Source organism: Falco cherrug, chromosome 1, assembly GCF_023634085.1.
Source record: "Falco cherrug isolate bFalChe1 chromosome 1, bFalChe1.pri, whole genome shotgun sequence".
Classification (NCBI taxonomy): domain Eukaryota; kingdom Metazoa; phylum Chordata; class Aves; order Falconiformes; family Falconidae; genus Falco; species Falco cherrug.
In genome coordinates, this window is record NC_073697.1 from 90,751,744 (window position 1) to 90,774,776 (window position 23,033).

General features: G+C 41.5%; 1 protein-coding gene and 1 long non-coding RNA gene across 3 annotated transcripts in view; one reads left to right on the forward strand and one right to left on the reverse strand.

The window, feature by feature from the left end:
- The window catches only part of GCN1 (GCN1 activator of EIF2AK4), a 43,472-nt gene extending 25,620 nt beyond the window's left edge, over positions 1-17,852 (forward strand). Inside the window, exons 34-58 of one of the 2 annotated variants that reach the window (XM_055705785.1) lie at positions 184-430; positions 1,034-1,155; positions 1,462-1,576; positions 2,036-2,215; positions 2,571-2,791; positions 3,508-3,576; positions 3,722-3,860; positions 3,979-4,175; positions 4,537-4,679; positions 5,451-5,568; positions 5,731-5,946; positions 6,323-6,487; positions 6,904-7,065; positions 7,561-7,653; positions 7,900-8,043; positions 9,021-9,290; positions 9,577-9,690; positions 10,217-10,447; positions 11,080-11,273; positions 11,870-11,984; positions 13,150-13,246; positions 13,961-14,109; positions 14,708-14,812; positions 16,322-16,540; positions 17,148-17,852. In XM_055705785.1, coding sequence (XP_055561760.1) covers positions 184-430; positions 1,034-1,155; positions 1,462-1,576; positions 2,036-2,215; positions 2,571-2,791; positions 3,508-3,576; positions 3,722-3,860; positions 3,979-4,175; positions 4,537-4,679; positions 5,451-5,568; positions 5,731-5,946; positions 6,323-6,487; positions 6,904-7,065; positions 7,561-7,653; positions 7,900-8,043; positions 9,021-9,290; positions 9,577-9,690; positions 10,217-10,447; positions 11,080-11,273; positions 11,870-11,984; positions 13,150-13,246; positions 13,961-14,109; positions 14,708-14,812; positions 16,322-16,540; positions 17,148-17,273 — 3,951 coding nt within the window. In that variant the 3' untranslated portion in view covers positions 17,274-17,852. The remainder of the gene's footprint in view (positions 1-183; positions 431-1,033; positions 1,156-1,461; positions 1,577-2,035; positions 2,216-2,570; positions 2,792-3,507; positions 3,577-3,721; positions 3,861-3,978; positions 4,176-4,536; positions 4,680-5,450; positions 5,569-5,730; positions 5,947-6,322; positions 6,488-6,903; positions 7,066-7,560; positions 7,654-7,899; positions 8,044-9,020; positions 9,291-9,576; positions 9,691-10,216; positions 10,448-11,079; positions 11,274-11,869; positions 11,985-13,149; positions 13,247-13,960; positions 14,110-14,707; positions 14,813-16,321; positions 16,541-17,147) is intronic. The other variant, XM_055705790.1, reaches the window with a different exon arrangement.
- On the reverse strand, positions 14,819-23,020 carry LOC129735684 (uncharacterized). The gene is made up of 3 exons (XR_008731500.1): positions 22,632-23,020; positions 19,013-19,137; positions 14,819-15,315 (listed from the first exon to the last, which is right to left on the reverse strand). It is a non-coding gene; the product is annotated as an uncharacterized LOC129735684 (long non-coding RNA).
- Between the last annotated feature and the right edge of the window lie 13 nt (positions 23,021-23,033).

Consider the following 23,033-nt stretch of genomic DNA (forward strand, 5'->3'; position numbering starts at 1 on the left):
GCCTTCCTGGAGGAGTCCTCGGGTTCCATGCAGAGGCAGGTTAACAATATGGTACTTTTCGGGATGTCAGAGATGGAAAAATGGCTCTGGTGACAGAAGGCTGACATTGTGGGGGGAAGTTATGTTGGTGATGTTGGTGATGAAAATTTCATGATCTCATAGCTGGTGGGTTGTTTTACACAGGTTCAAGAGTCAGTGGCAAGTTGTTTACCACCTCTGGTGCCTGCAATTAAGGAGGATGCAGGTGGAATGATACAGAAGCTAATGCAGCTGCTTTTAGAGTCTGATAAATACGCTGAGCGCAAAGGTGCAGCTTATGGGCTGGCAGGCCTGGTGAAAGGCCTTGGCATCCTGTCTCTCAAGCAGCAGGAGATGATGACCACACTGACTGATGCTATCCAGGACAAGAAGAACTTCCGTCGGCGTGAGGGTAAGGGACAAAAGCTTTGCCCTCCAAATACTTAGTATTTCTCTTGTACCTACTACCATTACGGTCGGATCAAATGATACCTGAACCCCCTGTGCTTGGTTTATCTAGATTTATTTTACTAAAGTTTGCAGAGAAAGAAATGGGAAGTGTCTGTCATGAGGCCTTTGATTGTGTATAGCGTCCTAAAACTGCTCTGTTTGCATTGTGGTGGAAGAAGGGTTTCTGGTCCTGGACAATATGGGTGCACTCATCCCTCCTGTTTTCAGAGGCAGGTGTTGCTAGGGGTTGCTCCACTCCAGCTGGCCCGGAGGGGCCCTCACAGCCTGCTTGTCCCTTTTGTTGCTGAATGTTTCCTGTCCGTATTTCTGCTTACCTAAGCCAGGCCTCGGGGGACTGCTACGTGTTTTTAATGCTACCGGGCTGCTTGCCCTTTCTGAGACCAGAAACCCCTACAACAGCACTAGCCATTAGTGCAAGAAGGCAAGAGAATTTCAGCTGTGAGATTTGCGTGCTTTTGGAGAAATTCGTAGTTATATCTTCTTTTTCCATCCCATTTAAATACAGTTGTATTTTCCTCTGACTGTCCTTTCTGTTTTTTTTTAGGGGCTCTGTTTGCCTTTGAGATGCTCTGCAGCATGCTTGGAAAGCTCTTTGAACCTTATGTGGTTCATGTGCTACCTCACTTGCTGCTTTGTTTTGGAGACGGGAACCAGTATGTGCGAGAGGTAAGGTGCCTTACATTTCTGAGAACATAGAGTGTTAAGAGAAAACCAGAATAAAATGGATATGAATACTGTTTGTAACCAAGCAAACTGAGCAGGTGACCTATCCCTTGAGATACCGCTACTAACAACTGATCTTAATAGCTGACAGCATCTTACTTCATTGGCCATTAATTGGGAGCTACTTGGCTAACCACATTGTTGTACTTAGCCACTATTTTACGTGAAGGCTTTGTTCCCACTGGGTCTCTGAGGAAAGAAAAAACACACCTTGTGGCACAGCTTGTAAATGTTCTCTTCTCCTTGGAGGCTGCAGATGACTGTGCCAAAGCCGTGATGAGCAACTTGAGTACTCATGGAGTGAAGCTGGTTTTGCCATCACTTCTTGCAGCACTAGAAGAGGAATCTTGGAGAACTAAAGCTGGTATGGACCAATATCTGACTGACGTGACTGAGAGTAACCCACAGTCCCCTTTGCTGTCATTCCCCTTTATTCCTTCATCCCTACAGATGGCCGTGATAGTTTATTGTCTCATAAGGGACTGTGAAACTTAGAGCTTGTGAGATACCAATGAATTCCCTGACAGATTTGAGCAGGTTTTTTTTCCCCCCAGAAGATTCAAGGGACACTTTTTACCCCCTATCTCTCTAGGACTCCAGAAGCTGGAGTTTTCCTCCCCTGCTTCTTTTCTGTGGTACAAACAAAACAAAAAAGAGTTTTTGATGTCTTTAAGTGGCATAATGCATTTCATCCATTCTGTGTGTTCTCTGACTGGTAGATTTGAGTTTGAGGTAAATGTGATCATATTCTCATATCTCTTCTTAATACCGTGTATTGTTTTGTGCTGCTTTTTTTTCCTCTTTTTGTGTACTTCATGCACAGGATCAGTGGAACTGCTGGGGGCTATGGCATACTGTGCTCCCAAACAGCTCTCTTCCTGCTTACCCAATATTGTGCCAAAACTTACTGAAGTGCTCACAGATTCTCATGTGAAGGTGCAAAATGCAGGTCAGCAAGCTCTCAGGCAGATTGGGTCTGTCATCAGGAATCCAGAGATCCTGGGTAAGAACTTTCTGCATCTCTAATGTCCTGACACGACCGTGGTTCATACTAGCAAGGTTTATATTCGCAACATTTACATTGTTTGCATTCACCGCAATGCAAACTTCTATAGGAAATGAAACTACTCCTAGAAAAGTATTAACATGGGAGCTTAGCAGCAGCTGTCTGCTTCAAGGCTTTTTGAATGCTCCTGTGCATTTTGTAAGCTAATGTTAATAGGGTTTCCTGTGTTGCCTATGCTCCTCGTTGTTTAGAAGGATTTAAAACATCCTGTGAAAGAACACCAGCTCACCCTGACTGTGGTTTTGTTTTATGTGCAACTACAGTCTTTTCTCTCCTTTTTTAAAACGTTCAGCAATCGCTCCAGTTCTGTTGGATGCTCTCACGGACCCCTCCAGGAAGACCCAGAAGTGTCTGCAGACTCTACTGGATACCAAGTTTGTCCATTTCATTGATGCCCCATCCTTAGCACTGATCATGCCAATTGTCCAGAGAGCTTTTCAAGATCGTTCCACAGACACCAGGAAGATGGCTGCCCAGATCATTGGGAACATGTACTCCCTGACTGATCAGAAGGTATGGCGATATAAGCGCTCTCTAACCATATGCTGTATTTACTGTGTAGTAGATAACACAGCAAACACTAGGGAGAATTTATTTGGTTTGGGGATTTTGCTGTTAACGTAGACAATATTAGAATCCGTGCAGCTTTAATTAAATGTATGTAAATGAACAGATAATGGCTATAAAGACAGTGACAATTCTCAAGTGCTTAAGACTGTCGGCTCTGTACTTTGGTCATCTAGTTATTACCAGATTGATCCCTGCAAAAAGGTCTTGTAATTTTTACCATATAAGAAATGCCTTGGCAAACAAACAAGCAAAACCCAGTACCAGTGAAACATGGATCAGCTGCTTAGAAATGGATCCAGGGTTTGTTTGAAAAGTATTTCTAGAACCTCGCTGTGGGCTAGAGATCTATGTTTAATTTTTGTGCCTTTAAACCTTGTGTAAATGTTGAGTGTGTTGGATTTTCCTTAGATACAAAGTGTTGGGCTGTCGGTGAGCATCAAAAAGGTTTTGAGTGATCTGCACAGAACTAGTGTTGTTTCTTGGACTTGCAGGACAATCCAGCGTGCTTATTTGCGGCTTTGTGAAAGCAACGGATCGAAGTCTCAGGATGTTAAGGATGATTGTTACTAATAAGGGGCTGAATGCCCTTTACGTGAAGGTGACATACGTTTCTTTCTCGTTTTGAATCTAGTTCTTACTCTTCGGGCTCTTTGTTTCAGGATCTGGCTCCTTACCTACCCAGTGTGACTCCTGGACTGAAGGCGTCTCTGCTGGATCCTGTACCTGAAGTAAGTCTTCTGTACAAATACAGTTTGTCTTTCAGTGCATTAGGTTGGACTTCATCCTGATCTTCTGTAGATATGTAATCAGACACATCTGTCTTAATAATTTTGACTGGATATTTTGCAAATCTCTGTTTTTCCTGTCCTTGAGGTGCGTACAGTGTCTGCAAAGGCGTTGGGAGCCATGGTGAAGGGTATGGGAGAATCGTGCTTTGAGGATTTGTTGCCATGGCTGATGGAGACCCTGACATATGAGCAGAGCTCAGTGGATCGATCTGGTGCTGCTCAAGGTGGGAACAGCTGTGTCTGAACACTGAGCTTAGACTTTCTCTGGTTAAATCTGTTAAATCAGATCAGCTGCTTGTTGCTTGTGTATATCATCTCTGTTCCCTGCCTTTTTGTGCCCAGGTCTGGCTGAAGTTATGGCTGGGCTCGGGGTAGAAAAGCTGGAGAAACTTATGCCAGAGATTGTAGCTACTGCCAGTAAAGTGGATATTGCTCCACATGTACGAGATGGTTATATCATGATGTTCAACTACCTGCCAATTACCTTTGGAGACAAATTCACTCCCTATGTTGGTCCCATCATTCCTTGTATCCTTAAGGTATGTAGCAGAGGCCTGAAGAGTTTTATTTATTAGAGGATAAAAAGAAGCCTGCAGAGTATTTTAAGCATCATTTCTAGTAATTGTGGGGTGTGCAGAGACTTGTCCAGCATGGCTGGACTATTAAAAAAGATATTTAAAAAATGATAAATTATTTTTTCCTCCAAGTTATTTGCTTGCTGTCTTGTTTTGTAGTCACTAGTAATTTCTTGAAATCAGCTTTGTGCATTCACAGCTCTGTAGTTCATTTACTTCTCATGGCTGAGAGAGGAAACATTGTTTTGTTTTCCTGCTGTTGGTTTTGTATCTTGTGCTGAAAAACTCCAGCTTTCACAGACACTTTTCTGTGTCTCTTTTTAAGGCACTGGCAGACGAGAATGAGTTTGTGCGGGATACTGCCCTGCGTGCTGGCCAGAGAATCATAAGTATGTATGCAGAGACTGCCATTGCACTGCTGCTGCCACAGCTGGAGGATGGCCTGTTTGATGACTTGTGGAGGATAAGGTAAGGGATAACCATCTTATCTGCAGGCATTTCTCTTCCATGGCTGAAAAACTGGTGTGATTCAGACTCTGTGTTGCTCCTCAGGGAAATGCAGAGACCTCCTGGGTAGCAAAAGCAAGCATCTCTTTGCTTGTGGATTAAAATATGATGCTTTATGGCACTGAGTCTGCAAAGCCCTGCCAGCTCTGGATCAGGTTTCCTGGTACCTGCAGAGCATTCCTGCTAGATTATTAATTCTGGTATTGAATCTGAAACACACTTCAAGGCAGTTGATATGGCAATATTTAGCCCTCATATATTCTTTTGATTTTTCAAAATGCTGAGTCAGTTGTTCTCCTCCTGTGTATGGAAATGTGCAGTGGAGCGCTCACAGCTAATAGTAATTGCTCAGAGATTAGCCGTACTAAAAGGCTTGTGTCAGCTGAGTGCAGATGAGTGCACTTATCCCAGGTGAGTATCTTTTGGGTTGAGACAGATGCTGGCAACACCATGTTCCCTTTTAGACTCCAGGCTATTCCCTGATTAATTGCTTTGATACGGGAATTCTCTTAGCCCCTTCCAGTTTGGAATTCATTCCTTCCCTTTCTCTTTGGCATGCTTCTCAGCCATGTAGGCAGGCTGAGCCTTAGATATCAGCCCATGCAGCGTTTCGGTGCTGACCTAACTCTTTGCCTTGCATTTTGCTCGTGTCTGTATTTGACATATTGTCATATTTGGTCAGGTATTGCCTGAATACCCTGCTCGTAACACTTAACTTGCTCCTGTTGCCAGGTTTAGCTCAGTTCAGCTCCTTGGAGATCTTCTCTTCCATATCTCAGGAGTCACTGGAAAAATGACCACAGAAACTGCCTCAGAGGATGACAACTTCGGAACAGCCCAGTCAAACAAGGTAAAGCTGTTTTTGTCTGTTGTGCCTTTTTTTTTATTTTATTTTTTAATTTTAAATCGGCATGGAAGGCCTGCTGGAAAGACATGTTGAATGATCATGTATTTTATTCTTTTTTTTAAGTTTCAGCAGTGGATAATACAATTTCGTGATACTTCTTTTCAGGCTATTATTAATGCTCTTGGTGTGGAGAGGAGGAACAGGGTGCTGGCTGGGCTGTACATGGGCCGCTCTGACACCCAGCTGGTAGTGCGTCAAGCCTCCTTACACGTCTGGAAGATTGTAGTTTCAAACACTCCTCGCACACTGCGTGAAATTTTGCCAACCCTCTTTGGGCTTCTGCTGAAATTCTTGGCCAGTACTTGTGCAGATAAGCGAACGGTGAGAAACTGAGTAATGCCTTCCTGTTACTGCAGCTGATCATATAAACTATTTGAAATTGAGTAATGCCTTCGTGTTACTGCAGCTGACCGTATAAACTTAATTCCTGAAGAACACAGGATAATTTTTTTCTGTGAACCACTGTCATTAATTTAACTGTTCTGAGTATGTCTGAGTGCTCTCTTGGCTGAATGCAGCTGTGGTGACAGTAAAACTGTTTTTCTATGTTTATTTATAATCACAGTGTTTCCATTCCTACTACTTCGTCTATACTGTGTACAGTAGTTTATGGTCAAAAATGAACATTTGCTCACTGTTCATCTTCCTAAGTTTTATAAAACAGGGAAATAGTTAATTAATACACTTTTGGGGACAGGTTGCAGCACGGACATTAGGAGACCTTGTCCGAAAGTTAGGAGAGAAGATCCTTCCTGAAATCATCCCTATTCTAGAAGATGGACTGAAGTCAGACAAGAGTGATGAGAGGCAAGGAGTCTGCATTGGGCTGAGTGAGATAATGAAATCTACCAGCAGGGATGCGGTAAGTTATGTGGAAGGTGAAATCTCCAGTTTCCTAGAAATTTATGTTATGATACAGGTATTGCAGATGAGACAGAACAATACAGCTTAGTGCTGGACTTGTTCTATGGACTGAATTCAGTCTCCTAACTAACCTGAGTTGCTGTTCAGGCAAATATACGCATTTGTATCTGTCGATAAATGTAAAACATGGCACAGTTCTGACTGCTATGAGATACAATAATAGAAATCATCCACTAGGTAGCCTTAGAGCACTGCAACTGTTTGTGTTGATTAATCCTGTTTTTCTTCCAGTATATTTCAAGTGAACTCTAATTCAGTTTCATCTGTGCAAATTCTGTATTCTTAGCTACTTTACTGAGATGCATGTGTCTGTTGTGCTTTAGACATTCTGTAATTTTATCTCTGCATATTTAGGTACTCCTTTTCTCAGAGTCTCTAGTTCCTACGGTGAGAAAAGCACTGTGTGACCCTCTAGAAGAAGTCAGAGAGGCTGCAGCTAAAACATTTGAACAGTTGCACTCCACAATTGGACATCAAGCTCTTGAAGACATCCTGCCATTTTTGCTGAAGCAGCTGGTAAGCATTGCTCAACAATTAGTCAACAATTGATTAATCAAGTTGTAGGACAGGTTTTGAATAATTAGCTTAAAGGAGGAGGACAGTTGTAGTGGCGGGCCTTCCAGTGAATGGCAGCTCTGTTTTGTCTCCTCCATGGAGTTATCCTAGCCATTGGTAGGGAAGGTCTTGTGGCTAAAACATCGGCCTAAGAAAAATGCTACATCTGGCTGTGCCGCCGTCACCAGCTGAAGTTGCTTGGCCACCCATGTAAAACAATATAGGATCAAACAAGACGAGGCTTCGAAGTTTTAGCCCCTTTAGTAATATATGTTCTGATGCAACAGAAGAGCTTGGTTTGGGTTTTTGCTATATAGTATGAGAGCATTTTTGGATAGAAGGACTTTTGTGTTGGTTGTATGATCACATGGTAAATTGTCACTTGAAATAGGGTTTAGCTTAGCTTGGGGTGTCACAAATCATCTCTCAGGTTAGTAACTTTCTTTCTCCTGGTAGGATAATGAAGAGACGTCTGACTTTGCTGTGGATGGTCTTAAACAAGTTATGGCTGTCAAGAGCCGTGTGGTGCTGCCTTACTTGGTGCCAAAGGTACAACTGGAAACAAATTTTAAACTTCAGAACTGTGCATTTTCCTCTGCTTGCTTCCAGTTTCCTTTAGACTGATATGTCAAAAGGAACAGCATAGTTTGAAATTTTCTTCTGATTTTATGCTCAAAACCATTGTTATTTAGGTTGTGATGCATAAATTTTTCATGTTACAGATGAAGTGAGATTCCTTCTGAAAAAACTTTCTGCTTGTTTTTTTTTTGTTGGTTTTTTTTTTTTTTTTTTCAGCTGACTACTCCCCCTGTGAACACCCGTGTGCTAGCTTTCCTCTCATCAGTGGCAGGGGATGCTCTGACACGGCACTTGAGTGTCATCCTGCCTGCTATGATGTCTGCGCTGAAAGAGAAGCTGGGGACTAGTGAAGAGCAATTGGCAAGTAGCATGGCTCAGCTCTTTGTTATGACAAGTTGCCTGAAGATAGTGCTTCAGGTTTACTTCTCAGCACAGAATCTGGGTTCTCTAGATTCACAGATTGCATGTTTTAATTCAGTCCATTAGAGCTTCTTCGGGATGAGTCTTTTTGCCTGGTGGCATATTGTGAATCGAAAAACGTGTGCTTTCCAAATCTATTTGTATGCATATAGAAGTCTCTTTGGCCTGCAACAAGATACAATTCTCCATTTACTTACTCTTGGAGAACTGCCAGAGTGTCTAGTTAACTTTATATTTATTCTTGGTGTAGAAGACTGAGAGATTAAAGGGCTGAAGGGAGGAAATCTCCTATTTTGCATGCAGTACTCCTCCTGTACGGCTTTCTGAAACATCTAGTGTTTGGACTCCATTGAACATCCTGGAGTGGTGACTGCAGACAGACATGTACACAAATTGGTGAATTAGGAACGTGAGTGACAGAGTCCCGCTGGCTGGCTGCTGTAGATGCCTGTTAGATCAGCTTCTATCCCCAAGTCTGCCTGGGGATCTCTAATGTACCCACAGACGTGCTTGTAATTAGTATTATGATGCACAGCATTAAAGTACCTTAAAAAAAAAAAATGTTATCTGACAAAAGGCACAGTCTTTAACGGATGAGTTAGGTGGGGGAGATGGAGATACTGATTTTTGTAAATTAGCCCTTCTGCAGCTGGAAAGCAAGCTGTACAGCAATCAGTTCAGCAGAGTTTGGTCACCTGTTAAATTTTAGAGTTGGCTACATACTTATCTCTGCTGCAGGACTGAATCACGCCTTTAATGGTGATGCAACTATCTATTTAATGAGAAACAATTAGTAAGTGGGGTATGTTGGTAGTATTTCCCTAAGACATAATGCTGTGGATAACATGGGAAACCTGGGGCTAAATCTGGCTTTGTTCTATTTGAGAGTTAACGTAAAGTTAATTTGAACTCTTTAGGAGATGGCAAACTGCCAGTCTGTAATCCTGTCTGTGGAAGATGATGCTGGACAAAGAATTATAACTGAAGATTTACTAGAAGCTACCCGCAGCCCTGAGCTGGGAATGAGACAGGCGGCAGCTGTCATTCTGAACATCTACTGCTCCAAGACAAAAGCAGACTATACTGGTCATCTCAAGAGCTTGGTTTCAGGCTTGATACGTCTATTTAATGATACCAACCCTGTAGTTCTGAATGAAAGCTGGGATGCACTTAATTCCATCACCAAGGTGAGGGGCAGCTTAAAAAGGTTACAGTGGTAATAATGCCTGGCAAGGAGAAAATGGGGATACCTGGTAAAATATGGCCTAAATTGAGCCTTCTGTTTTGATTGTAAACTATGTTTACATTTGCAAACCCTGCAAAGATTTGAGAATTGTAAGATGACCTTGACTTCAACTTTGTGAGTGAGGAGGTAGGAAACAGGTGACTTCTCTTGACACACCTGAGAGTAATTCACAAAGAAGAGCTGGTTGCCCTGTTGCCTCATATTTGTCTTACCCCTCTCTCCTGCAGAAATTAGATGCTGGGAACCAGCTTGCTCTCATTGAGGACCTGCACAAGGATATCCGGATTGTGGGGAATGAGGCCAAAGGCGAGCATGTGCCGGGATTCTGTATTCCTAAGAAGGTAAAGGGTCAGAGTGAGCATGGGTTCATCACAGCCCCAGTACCTCACCTTTTGGGGAGCTGACTGATACGACTTTACAGGTATTATTAGAAGCAGTGCCTGTTTGGGCATTCCAAACCTGTATGTTGGAGAGACTTTTTGTAGGGTACTGCTGCTCTTGAGTTACCCTACAGAAGACTCTTCTTGTAATGCGATCTTTGACAATTCTGTTACGCGTGTAAGTCATGGTCGCTGGCTGCTTTTTGTGGGGGAGGAATGCTGGACTTCTGTGCCAAATTTCTCTGGTCTGAAAATTCCTGGAGCCGCCACCACTTTTCTCATAGCAACTGGCTTAGTAAGGCGTAGATGCATGAAATCAAACCAAATAAAAGTAGCTCTGTAAATGTGGAAGCAGGCAGCTGAAGGTCAACAGGAAAATGAGAGAAACTCTCCAAGTTTGAGCATCTGGTGTATAACAGGAGCAAAAATAAGATATGTATTTTTTGTATCTTATCTTCTAAGCTTTCTTATCCGATTTTCATGACAGGGAGTGACTTCCATACTGCTGGTGCTGCGAGAAGGTGTTTTAACTGGTAATCCAGAGCAGAAGGAGGAGGCAGCGAAGGCCTTAGGGCTGGTTATTAAGCTGACTTCTGCTGAAGCTCTTAAACCATCTGTGGTGAGCATTACTGGGCCACTTATTCGGATCTTGGGAGATCGGTTCAGCTGGAATGTCAAGGTGGCTCTGCTTGAAACATTAAGCCTTCTTCTAGCTAAGGTAAGATGTGAAGTAATTGGATGTGGTTTGTGAACATTTTCCATGGTAACCTTCAGAAATACCTGTTGCTGTTCATGTAAATACAGCCAGGATGCCTGCTGGTGTGGGTTTGATATTTAGGAATGGCACTGTAACTGGATTGTATTCTTCCAGCAGCTTCTGGCCTACCAAAAATGCCCCCTATGCTTGAATCACTGGGCTGCTTAGAAATATTGCTAAATGCTGATCCCACTTTCAAGGGATTAAAAACTACCATGTAATTAATCTCTCCTGTGTCCACCATTTTTATGAATTGTTAAGTGCAAAGGTGATCATCGCATGTATCTTTGAACTGAGCTGAGCTTTTATTTAGGGCTCTGTATACAGAAGGCAGTTCTTAATAGTGTAAAAGTTTTCAGCAATGTGCCTTGTATTTCAGTACGCAGAAAATAAGATTATATTTGAAAAGGTTAAAAGTTTTGTGATAACGTATTGTTTCATGTTTTTCCTATTTTAGTAGTGCGTTAGATCTGACCAAGGGCTATTTGTGAATGATGGCTGTAGAGGAGGTCAGGCTGTTTTCAGGCTTTGATTTCTAGCCACTGTCTCAGACCTCACTGCACCACTTCCCGCTTCTTTCATCTCTGGTATAGGTTGAGATTGCCCTGAAACCATTTTTGCCCCAATTGCAAACAACCTTCACCAAAGCTCTGCAGGACTCAAACCGTGCTGTTCGTCTTAAAGCTGCTGATGCTCTTGGTAAACTCATTGTGATCCATGTAAAAGTGGATCCTCTCTTTACGGAGCTGCTGAATGGAATTCGTTCCAGTGATGACTCTGCCATCAGGTGAGCCATAGGTAATATCTTGGCCCTTCCTACTTATTAAGGGATAAAAGAAAAGGCTAGGATGAAAGAACAACCCCCCCCAATTCTGAGAGTAAGATTTACTACTTGGTGAAAGCAGTTGACTATTAATCAAGGGTTATAAAACACAGAATGCAGAGGATGGGGACTTCCTGGGTCAGAAGCTAAGCTGTGACATTGCTGCCTGGCTCTCCTCTCTCCTGCACACCCCCCAGCAACCCACGGCAGCCCACTTTCAGGTACAATACTGTACCAGCTGTCATCTGAAGTAATGCAGCTGTAATTGTATCCTAAGCACGCAGATCCCTAAGAAATTAAGTTCCTGACTTGAGAATTTTTTTACTGTTTGAATAGTTGAAAAATATTTACGTTGTAACAGACAGATGCAAGTACACTAAACATGGAAATACTCTCTAGCACGGAGTTTTCAGCACTGCAGAGAGAATATCAGCCTCCTAAACTGCAAGGCATGTTAGTGTCATTGCTGTGTAAGAAACTGTTACAGTATCCAGAGCTCAGCTGCTTCTTTCTGGTGGGCAGAGAGGCACTGTCTGACTGTACCTTGTGATCACTTCTAGGGACACAATGCTGCAAGCTCTGCGGTTTGTAACACGAGGAGCTGGTGCAAAAGTAGATGCTGCAATAAGGAAGAATATCAGCACGGTGCTTTTAGGGATGCTGGGACATGATGAGGTACTGCTTCAGCCCCCTGCAAAGGATCCCTGCTGTCAACAGTCTTACTCTCAAATATAAAATGTGGACTTTCTAACAGTATTACTTTCTAAAATAACTTTAGTGGGAAATTATTAATGATAGAGTGGAAAGAAATTTAAGTAAAGAAGCGTGTTGTTGGGCATTACTCATTCAACTGAATACAGTCTGTAAGATTGATTTCATTTGGAGCCTTGTAGTCTGTGAGAGGAAAGTTGGGTACAAGAATTAGAGATCCCCAGCCAGTCACTGAAAATCAGCGAGTCCAATGTTCCCTTAGCAACCGTGTATATGGGTTTGACCTGCAGCTCCTCACCGACGCGTTTGAGGCAGCTCTGAAGTCAGGATTTGCTTTTTATCTTGGAGAAAACCTGCAATACCTTCACTATACGCATGTATGTGTGTGTGTAGGCTCTCAGGTGGGGTTTATTATCTAGTGTGAGAAATTTTTCAGATAATGGCTGGTGTTTCTCCAACGAGCAAGAAGTTCTCCCAAGTTTGATGCAGGGTCTTCTGTGTATGGCAGATAGCAACAGTATCATCTGTGAGATTAACATTAATCATCTAGTCATTTTTTCCCTAAATCTGTGCAACATAGACATGCAACTGTTGACAAGCTAGAAAGAAAAAAATTGAAAAATTCCCACTGGGTTGTAAGATTCAGGGTGGAAAGCAGTTGTGATGGGATGGTCATGTAAGCAAACCAAAACAACAAAAGCCTGGAAGTTTTAAATTAAAAGTAGTATGAGCTTATCACAGAGGTAAGCTCATCTAGACATGGCTAGAAGTAACGGTTACTTTCTGGACTGCGAACCTAAACAACTTTTGTGAACATGCCTTTTAAAACATTCATCTTTATGACTTTTCCATTTAACAAATCAGAATTTATAGAAGGTCTGTAATTCTTCAGTCTCTGTTGGCTTTTTTGGACTGTGGATTTGGCTTTAAGTTCAGTTACATACAGGAAACCTTGTGAACTGACAGAAATCCACAGGTAGCAGGAGTGAAATACTACTACTAGTAGTATTTATTTCCTTGTTCTCTTTTTTTACTTCCTGTCATCTTCTGTCACTTGTCCTTCTTCCCACTTACCTCTGATGTGTATTGGGCTCAACCAGTGTTACTCCTTTCTGCCTTTCCTCCTTAGGATGCCACCCGCATGGCCTCGGCTGGCTGCTTAGCAGAATTGTGTGCATTTCTGTCAGAAGAGGAGCTCAGTACTGTTCTCCACCAGCACTTACTGGGTAGGTGAAGCTGTTTAGGGGGGCTGAAGCCAATTCTGAAAGCAGGGGAAGGAAGATACCTTCTTAGCCATCGGTTCAGGCAAACTTTGTGACTAATTATGTAGGTTCTTCCTCTTTATCGTAAACCTGAATCTCTACTCCAGATTTTCTTGTGCTTTTCTTTGCTCGTGGCTGTTAATTTGTGTGCTCTGGTACATAGTTGAGCATGGGGTAGTGGTTGTTACCCATACTTCTTTAGAATTAACTAATTTGCCTCCAAGTTAGAAGAAAACATTAATTTTATAGGAATTTATAGTGGTTGGGAGTGCTATGGGATTATTCTCCTCTGGGATTAAAAAGGGAATCTGTCAGCTGGTTTCAAATTACAGGTGACTTTTAGAGTCAAAGCTTGTGTAATTGCAATGCACTAAGTGGTGTGGGGCTGATTACACATGACTGAGACCATCAGAAGAAACTGGGTTGAACAATACAGTCACTGGTTTGCACCCTGTTTCTGTATCTGCCCAGGAGGTGTTCCTGTCTGGTACAGGTGCTCTGTTTCAGCGCTGTTTACATGGCTTTTTGGGAGGAGTGGAGGGAGCTAGGCATTGCTTTAGGTGCTGCTTAGTATTTCATTCTATGGAAGTGAATTGACAAACTGACTAAAAAAGCTTTCTTAGATGAAGAGGAATGGATAGCAGGAGCCTTGGTATTGTTCTGTTCTTTCATTTGCAGCAGATGTCTCTGGCATTGACTGGATGGTGAGACACGGACGGAGCCTGGCACTCTCTGTGGCTATAAATGTTGCTCCTAGCAGGCTGTGTTCCCCCAAGTACTACAACAGCGTTCAGGAGATGATCCTCAGCAATGCCACTGCTGACAGGGTAAGGGCTACATGGCAGGGGGCGAGTTGTACTGTAAGGGCTTGTTGGAAGTAGTTTTAAAAGGTCTGCAGGCTCTCTGTGTTACCAAACAGAACAAATTCCCCACGTGCTACCTGAAAAATCTCCCTTGGCAAGATGCAGGTTTTATAGTGGAATTACACGACTGTTCTGATTCTTTTGTGTTCCAATCTCTGCAGAGACAAAGATTAATCTTCAGCTGTAGAGTAGCTTTCACTGGGAGTAGATCACACTTGTTTCCCTGTTAAAGTTCTCATATCCATGAGCTAGGTTGACAAGAAGTGCAAATACTTAATTTTAGGAGAAAGATTTTACATCTAGGGTTGAATGAATAATTTGGTGTATGAACTTGGGGGCTCTGTGGGGCCTGCCGCCTTCTTCCATGTGGCTTATGGTCACATGATTTTTCATCATCTTACCCAGTAACGTTAACCTAAATTGTTTCCTGCTTTGCATGCAACAGGTTTTTCTTGAAACATCGGTTTAGCCTTCTGCAAAAGCTTACCAGACCATAAGCCCAGTTATAAAGGATGTTGAACTCTGCTGTAGTAATACTAATTTTTGTATCTTTATGTTGAAGATTCCCATTGCAGTTAGCGGCATAAGAGGGATGGGCTTTCTTATGAAATACCATATGGAAGGAGGTGGGAACCTGCCTCCAAAACTTTCCAACCTCTTTATTAAGGTAAGACTTCTTACAACAACTACCTGGTGGTGTTCTCATGTGATCTGAATCTTTGTTTGAGCTAACTTATGGGTAGCTTTCTCTATCAAATTTCTATATGGTAACCCAGCATGAAAACTGAAGCCTAGTCTTTTTTTAAGCTTTGCCTTATCTTGGGAAGCTCTAAATCCCCTGATCCCTGAAAATCTAGATATTTCTTTTTGTGGCAAAATACACACAGAATCACTTTATCAGCCTGCTTTGCAGTTGTGAATGCAATACTGCTATCACTCCTATAGTATGGAAATTGGACTTAAGAGTTTTCTGTGGGTAAACTTTGTTTTTTCCTTTGCAGTAACAAACAGCTGGCAGAGAAGACTGGGAGGGAGCTGTCAGTTTTTTAAGGTTTTTAAAGGTCAAAGGGCCTTTGTTAGAAATGCATCAAATACCAGCTCTCACCTTACCTGGTTTTGCTGCAGTACTTTTTGACTTCCGCTATTGTGGAAGGGAGTAGCTCTGAAAGACTGAGATAAAAAAGTATTGAAGTTAATGCTTTTTTCAGTTCTTATCTATTTAAACATTCTACCTCAAAATTCTTCTTTTTCTCAGTTATGTTCTGTTTTTTTGGTGGGTGCATGTGGATTTTTGTTAGAGTTGGGTCTGCCCACCCCTTCCCCCCCCCCCCCCCCCCCCCCAAAAAAAAAAAAAGTATCCCTTATGGTAGGCAGGATCTGAATTTTCAACTTGAGAACCTCAGGATATTTTTAATGCCTTAGAAAAGGCAGGGGAAGACAGAGTGAAGGGGTAGTGCTGGAGCAGGACAGCTGCTTTTTGTTTTGTCTGTCATCTTTATTATAATTAAAAATGTGTTACATTTTCAGGTTTTACCTATATTTTAATACAATACTATGACACAAATTTATATATAAATGTAGGATTTCAAACAAAAGGTTTTTCAAGGAAATTGAGAAGTATCACAATTGTCACAGTACCTTTATCACAGTATTAATAATGCAGCTGATATTCAGATGCTAGCTTTCACGTTTAAAATGTGTTGAGAATAAATAAAAAAATACAAAGCTCTAACTTTTTTTAATCTTAAAATGAAATCCACTGTTGAAATGCACCTTATACTCCAATCAGAGTTTGACGCAGCTGTTGCTGCTGAGTGAGTGTGTTTTACAGAGGTACTAATGCTGTCAGCTTTTGCTGCACTTAGTGGTCATTGTAATTTCCTCAGCCAGTTGAGAGAAGTGTGTGACCCTGTCATCAACCATGCTTTTACAAATTTTCTTTTGAAAAAGGTGCCTTGTTACCAACAAGTCTGACTAAACTGTGTAATAGTTAGAGAAGATCGAACCTTGAAAACAAGTTTGTCTCTTGCACACCCGAGTTGAAAACTGTTAGGTTTTCTTGTTACAGTTTAAAATACTTTAAAGCAGTAGTTTTTTCTTTTATTCTAATCTAATACCTGTCCTTGTATATATCCTTCATTATATCTGAATTTAAGTCCATCTTTGTTCCCTCTAGTGTCTTCAGAACTCATCCAGTGACATAAAGTTAGTTGCAGAAAAGATGATTTGGTGGGCAAATAAAAACCATCTTCCCTCACTGGATCCTCAGACAATTAAACCAATTCTCAAGGCGCTTCTAGACAATACAAAGGACAAAAACACCAGTGTAAGAGCCTACAGCGACCAAGCTATTGTCAATCTTCTGAAGATGAGAGTGAGTGAAGAAGTACTTGAGGTATGAGATGGAAGAAAATGTAATCATTTTTAGTAGAAGGCTGTGTCACATTGCCTTGCTTGTGGTGAAGCGTTGTGCCTGGAGCCTCAGAATGTGCTGGCAGCCTCTTGGGAAATAGATGGAGTGGGACATTCCTATTTGCATTTAAGCCTTCATCAGTACTCTCATGCTAAGCCTTGAAGAAATAAGCAATGCTGACACTGTACAACCTTGCAGTGTTAATTAAACCAAGGTATTTAACATGCCTCCTATGTATAACATAGTAGCCTTGCTTTCAAAATGCCTTAAGCCTTTACTGTGCTGTAGGTACCCTAGCTAGGACTGCTAGTTTATTGGTTTTGTCACTTGTATAATCCCACTACAGCATTAGTGGTGCTAGAGAGAGTATTTTAGGACGGACTGCTTCCTACATCCATTTCTAGACCTCTTTTCTAAGTCTTAGCTGCTTCTGGATAGCTCCCATGTCTGGAATCATAAAACCAGGTGAATGATTTTGGTATGTTTGAAAGATTTTAGATAAATACAGCTTGTAAGGCATTTAGATTTTGTTTCTTATTTTGAATGGTATGTTGCACGGTTACTGGTAAATAATGTCTTCCTTCCTCAGTCGGTTTCCAAGATTCTGGATGCTGCCAGCTTGGAGCTTCTCAACGAAAGCTGCAGGAGATCTCTGAAGAAGCTGGCTGGCCAGCCTGACTCTGATGAACAGATAGATGACACTATACTGACGTGATAATAAAGCTCCAGAAGACAAGAAAACACTGAACCAACCGCTGCATCAGCATTTCAACTCAAACACCTATTTTAAATGTTTTCATTTTTGAAAATGTTAATTCTGATGGGATTTCATGAAAAGGACTCCCAGAGAGTATTTTAGTATCAAATATACCAGAATAGCCTTAATTAGACCCACATTAGCTGAAAATTGAAAATTTGGTCCCCTTTTTGAAACAAATAATGTGCAAGAAACAGATATACTAATCAATACTGTTAAATTGTGAGATGTGGCTAGAGCACATCAGGCTTAAACTCTGGTGACACCTATTTCCATGCCAGGGTCTGTGCAAAAACTCCAGTACTGGAAGTATTCTTGGCCTTTTCCACAGACCCTGTGACACAGGAGTAGAACTTGGTGAAAGTTAAAGCGTATTGTTTTTGTGTACTGCTAACTTGCTGCTTGTGACGGTTCTGAAGACTGAAAATCCCTGTATAACAAAGTATTTAAAATAGCCTTAGAAATCACAAAATGCGAAAGGGGGATTAAATGCAGCCTGTTTAAAGAAGGAACATTTAATAAAGGCTCTGACTTTCATCCTTCTGGTGTAAACTGTTCTTTTTACAAATTCATTTGTCAACAAGCTCATACTGTGATTTACTTTTTGGACCTACTTTTTCTAGGGCATACAGTTTGTGGAGTGGGTAGTGCTGTAATCTATAAAAAGCCTTTTGCAAAACGGAGGCAAGCTAGGGTTTAAAACCAAGCCAGAACTGACATTTAATGAAATTTGTAAGTAATTACTCCTATTAATTTCCAAAGTATTTCTGACTACAGACAGCTTTTTAGTTATTCAACTTGTGAAAAATCCTCTATTTTTATGTCTTCAAAGGCTTCACAAGATACTTGGTGCTGCCAACATACAGATTCATTTTTTTGTGTCAATGAGTTGTACTGCTCCAAGAAAGCAGTATTTTATTTTACCTGGCCACATACACCTCTTTTTAAAAAACTTATTTTAATTTACTAATAGCTGTTAATGCCACTTGATGGAAATAGTGAAGATCTTGTTGCAGAATACAAATTTTTAGAAGGAAAAATGAGTTTTACATTCTATGTAGAGTAATAGTTAAGTGAGCCTTATACTACACAGCAGCTGGTTGCACCTCAGAAACCAGAGCATTAAGATTTCTTGTGTCAAGTGGGTGGGTGGTGTGGGGGAATCTTCCTTGCATGTAACTCTGCATGGCTCAAACCATGATGAAGGGACAAACCCACAATATTATACAACATAAAATTTGAGAGCATAAAATGTAACCGCATGAGAACACACGTTCGGTTAGAACCAGTTTGCTGATTGCTATGGCAGTAGCAGCAAACAGGAAAACATTTTATCTTCACCATGCTCATGCCTCAAACAGCAAGATACAATCTCGAGTAGATATTTGGGAGTGCTTTGCATTGTTCTGATCAAAAGTACAAGAACCTGTCAAAACGTTCTTGATGTTATCTCTGCTCCCAAGCCTCTGGTGTAGGCTCCTGGCAACAGATTTGCTGTAGGAGTCACTGGAATACTGTTGGAAGGGTCTTGGGAAAATCAGCTGTTTCACCCCTTACCTAAGAGAGGCTCAGCTCCAACTGAACCAGTCCTAACTGATTTCCATATAATTTTTTATAGCATTGTATGATGGAGATTCCAGAATCCCTCTACACCATCTATTTTATTATATAAACTTTTTCAGACTGTCAGTGCTTACCTTGTGTCTTAAAAAAAAATTATCTTCCTTGCTGCTACTTGAATCCATGACTGCTTGTCCTATTTCCAGGCACTGAAAACAGTTCTTTTTGCAGCAAATGCATCATCACTTCAGTGTTCTCACCACTAGAAAAAACAAGTTTAGATTTTCTAAGTCTTTTCTTATATATTTTTATGTTTTTTAAACTTACGCTGCTGCCCTCTGTTTCAATCTGTTTCATATTTGCCTCATGGTGTCCATTGTTGGACCAGGTCTTCTAGGGGAGAATGTTTACTTTTCGAGCCCTACATAACACACTTGTCTATCCCATCACAAGGTCTGGGTGTTCTTTTTTTGCAACAGCACAATGTTGCTGACCTCTTTAGTTTGTGATCAGGTATGAAGCCAAGCTACAAAATTGCTCTGTGGCCATTTGTGTTTATGCAGTGGACTATTTCTACAAAACTGCAGCACTTCCCAGTTGGTCTCACTGCAACTGTACTCTACTTTGTGACGTTTATCTGCATTCTGAAGGTGGTTTTTAATTCTGATTTTTGCCTTCCGAAAGACTTGCAAATCTTAAACCAATGTATTTTGCACTGACCTGGTAACAAAGAGTGAAAATTCAACTGAATGTTTTTAAGGATTTGGCAGTTTCAGGGCACTGGAGTTGGTTTCACCTATAATTAATTAGCTGTGTTTTGAGGAACAGCAGTTAAACCATGCAGTGCAATGCAATGCAAAAACTGGGCACTGAATGTACAAAATTTTATGCCATTCAAAAAGTAGGTGGCAAAAAGCTCTGCAGTTGTGTTGGAATCACTCACTTCATCATTGCAGACAGGAAGGAAGAAAAAAATTGCAAGTTTCTACGAAGAATGGCTGTTTGAGCTGTTAATCATGGGCACCTTGGCTTATCCATTTTATCTCAGATTCTAACTGATGCTCCACATAAATGTGTGAAAGAAAATTACAGTTCAATAGAAGCCTTTTTTATTAACTTAGAATTTTAGCCAATAAGGTATTTTGTTATTACGAGTATTTTGATGATGCGTATTTCCACCTTATGTAGCAGCAAGTGGAAAAACTCATTCATCTTTCAAAACAGCAGCTGAGTTTCTGCACTGTTTAGTTGTTTCTGAGAAGGAGGAGTAAAAGGCAGGAGTTCACTTGCACTTATTGAGAATAAGCTGATTTTTCAATTACAGTGAAACACGGAATTTGGATTTTGATAGCTGCTTTTCACTAAACTATTTATACACTGCAATATAATACAACAGAGATAAAACACCCATAATTTTTGCCACAACGTAAGATCTGATAAATTGATTGTGCCAACTTGGAGACTTAAAGAACTAATTTTTTTCTTATTTCAAATGTCTCAAAAATACCAGTTGTCAGTAAAAGGTAATTTTTCCCTACAACTGACTGTAATAACATCTTTGAACTGTCAAGCAACTGTCTCCAAGTGACAGCTGAACCGTGTGTATTTCAAGAAGATCAAAAAATAATTTATGAGAGCTGTTTAAACTTACAAGGTGCTAAAAATTTCAATGGAAAAAAGACAAATGTGAAAGCATAAAATATTAAATTATTTGATTTTTTTTTCAAGGTAAGTCCAGTTTGCACTGTCCGTTTTATCAGATAACATCATGCTGTCTCACACTTTCCATGTGATGAAGTTTCATGAACTTAAAAATAAAGGTAATAGGAGTTTTGTCATTTTGGGTGTGAGCTGGTGGTTTGTATGCTGGATTCAAGGGATCTCCCTGCAGCTATGCAGTGTCCTTAGCTACCCTGATGCTCAGGACACGTGTTGGGTTACATGATGGGCTGCCCAAGCGCTTTCAGGGGTAGGTGAGCTGCAGTGGGGGTTGCTTTAGCACGGGGTAGGTTTGGGCTAGCTGGAAACCCTTTTCTAGCAGGGTTTCTGTGAGCGTAAGTCTGTTAAATAACACATGCTCATGTCTGATAACATTCCAGCCTCCCTCCTGCTCCTCAGCTGGCTACATCTTAAGGATAATGCAGAATGAGCTATAGGGTGTGATGTTTAAAATGCATGAGTTCCAGAGTGGATGTGAGATGGAGGTCATGTAAGTGGATTTTAGGATGTGTGGGACTTTTCAGGGGTAAGCTTTGAAGGCTACAATACTTTTTTGAAGGTTGAGATTAAGCAAAGTTTATAATCAAAACCACAGACAGCAGCCATATTGCTTATCAGAAGTATTCTGAAGATGCAATTTTATGTGCTAAAAAAAATAATCTTCAACCCAGACATGCTACTTTAGCCATACTGGGTTGGTTTGCTTCTAGATGAATTGCATGCAAATTGGGCAAATATAACTGTGAAATCATACCACAATATCCTATGCAGAAGAAATGGGAAATTAGAATTGGTTAGAGATAACAGCCTTTAAAATATTCTTATTCTTCTTAACCAAACTCTATTGTATAAATCCAGAGAAAAGAGTCTATACCTTTCAAGTCAATATTAAGGGAAAAAGCAATACTGCTAAAAACTGTCTGAAACATCCACAGATCACAGCACAGCTGTGGCTGGAAGACACTTCTGGATTTCAGTTAGTCCAACCCATGCTCAAAGCATGGTTGAGTAAAGCAGGTTGCTCAGGGGACTGTCCAGGTGGGTTGGACTCCACAACCTCCCTGGGCAACCTGTTCTGGTGAGCAAACACCCTCACTGACACCATCTGCAGGGGTGACATTCCACTGCTATCAATCTTGTACTTGTGTCCTACCAAAGAGATTCTCAAAGTGCATCCTACTCTTTAAGCATCTTTAGAACAACTAATTAAGATTATTAATTATCAAATGGATCGGTATTTTCAAGTTAACTGTCCTTGATATCTGTGTCATCTTTCCTTTCAGATGTTTATAATGTTTATTTAGATGTTTACAGACCGTAAAGGTCTGTGTTCTTCAGTGCCAACGCAGCTCTCCCCATCCGAAAGACAAATGCATGTTAACAAGCTACTTGTATCAATGAATTGTAAACTTATGGTTAAAATTTTAAAAATCAACTTAGTTTAATTAAATAATCATGCCAATATTTTGGTTTGCATCTATGCTGAACTAAAATTACTTTTAAGACAGATGCACTACCTAGCACGTTGCCTTTTCTGGGTTTACGTATGTATTAAAAAGCCTTAATAACTGGGAATGGAAGTCCCAAGTAATTTAAATATTCTACACTAAAACACTGTGTTGTTTCATCTCAGGAGTTCAAGTACCAGTAAGAACAAATACTTTTGTAGAAAAATAGTCAGGGAAAACTAGCACTGTTCTTGTGCCATGTCTCCGCCTAAAAGTGGAGATCACCTAAATACTCATCTCCAGTCTTGCAGAATTTGCATAGTCAGTATCTGTGCAACTGACAGCAAAATTACTCAGACTGTTTCTGTCAGACAACTCTGATAGCCCTGTTTGCAACTCCTGGGGATTTGGGCTGTGGATGCTGCGGGCACAGCTGCTGATGTGCGCAAGGTCAAAGCCCCTCCCGAGCCATACGCAAGCACCACTCTGGATTAAAAACCCCAGGAATCTAGTTCCCGATTGGCTTGAATTACCAGGCCTGCATGATGCACCTGGGCATTTCACATCACTTTGCTGTGGGCCTCCTCACCTGCAGGCTGGGCGCTGATGGGAACTGGTCTTGTGGCTGTGCTACATGCTGCTTTGGTGCATGGGTGTATGGCTGAAAAACCAAAACTCGTTCCCACCCACGGTGGTCGGCTCCTGTACCATCCCAGGTGTGGAGCTGACAGTGCCTGAAGGCGCTAGGGCTCCCTCATGTCTCTGGTGCTTTCCTGAGGGCAGCCTCCCCTCCGCTATAGCCGCCCGCCTCATGCCAGCGTCTACAGGGGCCGAGGCAGGCTCACCGCAGTCCGCCGTAGATGGCCCGGCGGGTCAGCACGGGGGGAAGCAGGGCCCAGGCCCCAGCGCGGGGGGGAGCGACGGCCGCGGCCTCCTGTCCGGCCACCCCTCGCCGAGCCTGTCATGGCCACCAGGCACACCCCGCGCCGCA